The 2,884-nt window shown below is 41.9% G+C and overlaps 1 protein-coding gene across 1 annotated transcript; it reads left to right on the top strand.

Annotated features, from left to right (window-relative positions):
* The first annotated feature begins 873 nt into the window (after nt 1-873).
* Nucleotides 874-2,639, top strand: gemin7 (gem (nuclear organelle) associated protein 7). The gene is made up of 2 exons (XM_084466731.1): nt 874-948; nt 1,665-2,639. Exon 2 carries the CDS (start codon nt 1,674-1,676, stop codon nt 2,058-2,060), a length of 387 nt encoding a protein of 128 aa, XP_084322857.1. The 5' UTR covers nt 874-948; nt 1,665-1,673; the 3' UTR covers nt 2,061-2,639.
* Nucleotides 2,640-2,884: the final 245 nt, after the last annotated feature.

Here is a 2,884-nt window from a genome sequence, read left to right as displayed (position 1 = left end):
GAGAAGCGTGGTCATTTCTCCGAAGAGGCGGGGCCAACGCACCTGCTGTTGCATCACTTGTCCTTCCGATGCAGAGATAGGATGTGGTGCCTGGGCTTTAATGGGCAATGATATCCGCATGGATATTTCACAATCCATAAATACACATTTTGAAATGATGTCTTGTAAAAAAAAAATATATCTACACTCACTTCCAGAACATGTTGGAATGTCAACCAGTCTGAAGAAAATGAACAGGGGTAACAGTAAATGAATGGTTGCATATGTAACTAACAGGTTAGCAAATAAGTTAATGCACAACAAAGCCTGTAAAATATAAGTATTGAATATAAGGTTGAATAACTCACACAAATGCTCTTATGGTAAAATAGTGATGTTTGTTGAACAAAAACAACCTTGAAATAATTGCAGGGAACATTGTTTAAGTTTGAAATGATGGCGGGCCCCACATTTTTTTTTATTTTTCAGCTTCTTGCTGCTTGATAATATTTTATGCAGCAGATATTGTGTTTCCAGTCATAAGAGTTACTCTTCATGTGTCTGAACGTTTTGTGTAATGCCTAAGCCTACATGTTTGTGGTTGATCCAATGTTGCATGGCTGTAGGCTGTGCTTTTGATTGACCAATCCTCACCTGTCAAACCTCTATAAACGTAAATGTTTTATTTAATAGAGTCTCTCATCTCAGATGAGAGACTCTCATCTCAGATGAGAGACTCTATTAAATAAAACATTTATGAGTCATCCTGTGGATGAGATGAGTCACCTCAGAATCCTCATCATTTACATATATTGGAAGAGACTGGGAGCGGTAAAATATGAATCGAATTCATCAGACATGCTGCAGGGGGCGGTAACGCTCAGCACGGATCAGGTCGTCCACATGTCGACTTGTTGATAAAAGCTCGGCATGGTTGACGTCCAGTGAAGGACTGGCTGGCTGTGCTTGGTATGTTCATGATTCCAGAGTAATCGGCCACGTTTTGATTTATTCTGATATTCATTTTAGATCCATGATTGTACATATAGCATTAAGCTACATGCTAACAACACTGTTGTTGTATAGATCCAGGTTGTGACATATAGCATTATGCTACATGCTAAAAACACTGTTCTTATATTCATTATAAATCCAGGTTATGACATATAGCATTAGATGCTACATGCTAACAACACTGTTCTTGTATAGATCCAGGTTGTGACATAGCATTATGCTACATGCTAACAACACTGTTCTGATGTTCATTATACAACCAGGTTGTGACGTATAGCTTTATGCTACATGCTAACAACACTGTTCTTGTATAGATCCAGGTTGTGACATAGCATTATGCTACATGCTTACAACACTGTTCTGATGTTCATTATACAACCAGGTTGTAACGTATAGCTTTATGCTACATGCTAACAACACTGTTCTGATGTTCATTATACATCCAGGTTGTGACGTATAGCTTTATGCTACATGCTAACAACACTGATGTTCATTATACATCCAGGTTGTGACGTATAGCTTTATGCTACATGCTAACCACTGCAGTGATGTTCAGCAGACTGCAGGCTAACTTGTAGCTCTTAGTAACAGTACCTCTTCAGATTAAGCTGTTGTTGGGTTACCTCAATGTCAAATCTTAAATCCTATATTCTGATCATTTGTTCATTCAGAAAGCCCAAATGAAGACCCCCGTGTGTGTGGTGCGCCTGCCCCGGGGCCCGGACCCCAACAGCCGGGGGTTCGACCCCACCTCGCCCCGCTTCCTCGCCCTCTGCACCTCCTCCATCTCGGGCTCCAGCGAGCACGGGGCGGACCCGGCCGCGCTCCAGAGGGAGCAGCAGGCGCGGGCCATGATGAGGGAGCGTTTCCTGCGCTGTCTCATCTCCATGGCCAACAGGAAGATCCAGTTCCTCATGTACGAGAAGGTGAAGGTGAACGCCACGTTCGGGGCGTCAGACATCGACGTCCTCAACTTTCAAGTTTCTGATTTGCAGACGCCCATCGGAGTACAAACGGAGGCACTGATTAGATGCCAGGATGTGATTTCATACTCATTTGATTTGTGATTGTCAATGTTTTTCTATTTTGGATCTTGAAGGTTTGGATGCTGCACAGTATTGTTGTACTTCAGGTTACCGTCACCTCCTCTATTGTAATTCTCTTGAATGTAGATACATGTTAATAAAGGTGTGTTTTTGCATTATGTTCTAAGCCTGTGGACTTGGGCAGCAGTTGCCTGTTTAATAAAGGGACCATTGCTTTGGAAAACAATTCCTTTTCCCATCACTGGAGGGAGGTGCAGCCTGCTGTTTATAATCAACTCTCATTGCCTTCTGTAAACCGTATAGTACCAGCTCTCTCCAAAGAGTTAGGATGGTCCGATTACAAATCCACATCTCTCGATGTTTTAATGATTTATTTGGACATTCACATAAATGACTCATGTACAAAACCAAAACATGCACAGACAACCTTGTTAACTTTCATTATCCTTGTTGAGTCATATAATGACCATGTGTAGCGACTTCAGTGGAAGCACGCCTGTTATATACAGTATGTACACTCATTGTATAACAAAACATTTTTATTCCATTAGGCTAGTAGTACCATAATCTCCATACCCCACGCTAACTACAGAGTGGTGCAACATGCTGTCTCTCACCTCCCTCTGGGGACAGACATGACTTTACCCTCATCATGCTATTGTAGGACGCCTTCAATAAAAGCCTCCACTAAAACATAAGTCATTTCTTCATATACATCTGTGCAGAACAACACATTTGCAAGCTGTATACTTAAGCTGCATTGATCCTTTCAAACATTTCAGGCTCCCATCTCCAGTCCACTGCAGACCAGCCCAGTGATGGAAAAGCTCAATGAGATCAGTTTC

Source organism: Micromesistius poutassou (genome assembly GCF_964030765.1).
Source record: "Micromesistius poutassou genome assembly, chromosome: 4".
In the NCBI taxonomy this organism is placed as follows: domain Eukaryota; kingdom Metazoa; phylum Chordata; class Actinopteri; order Gadiformes; family Gadidae; genus Micromesistius; species Micromesistius poutassou.
The sequence above is the reverse complement of the archived record's forward strand: the minus strand, read 5'-3'. Positions and strand labels throughout refer to the sequence as shown.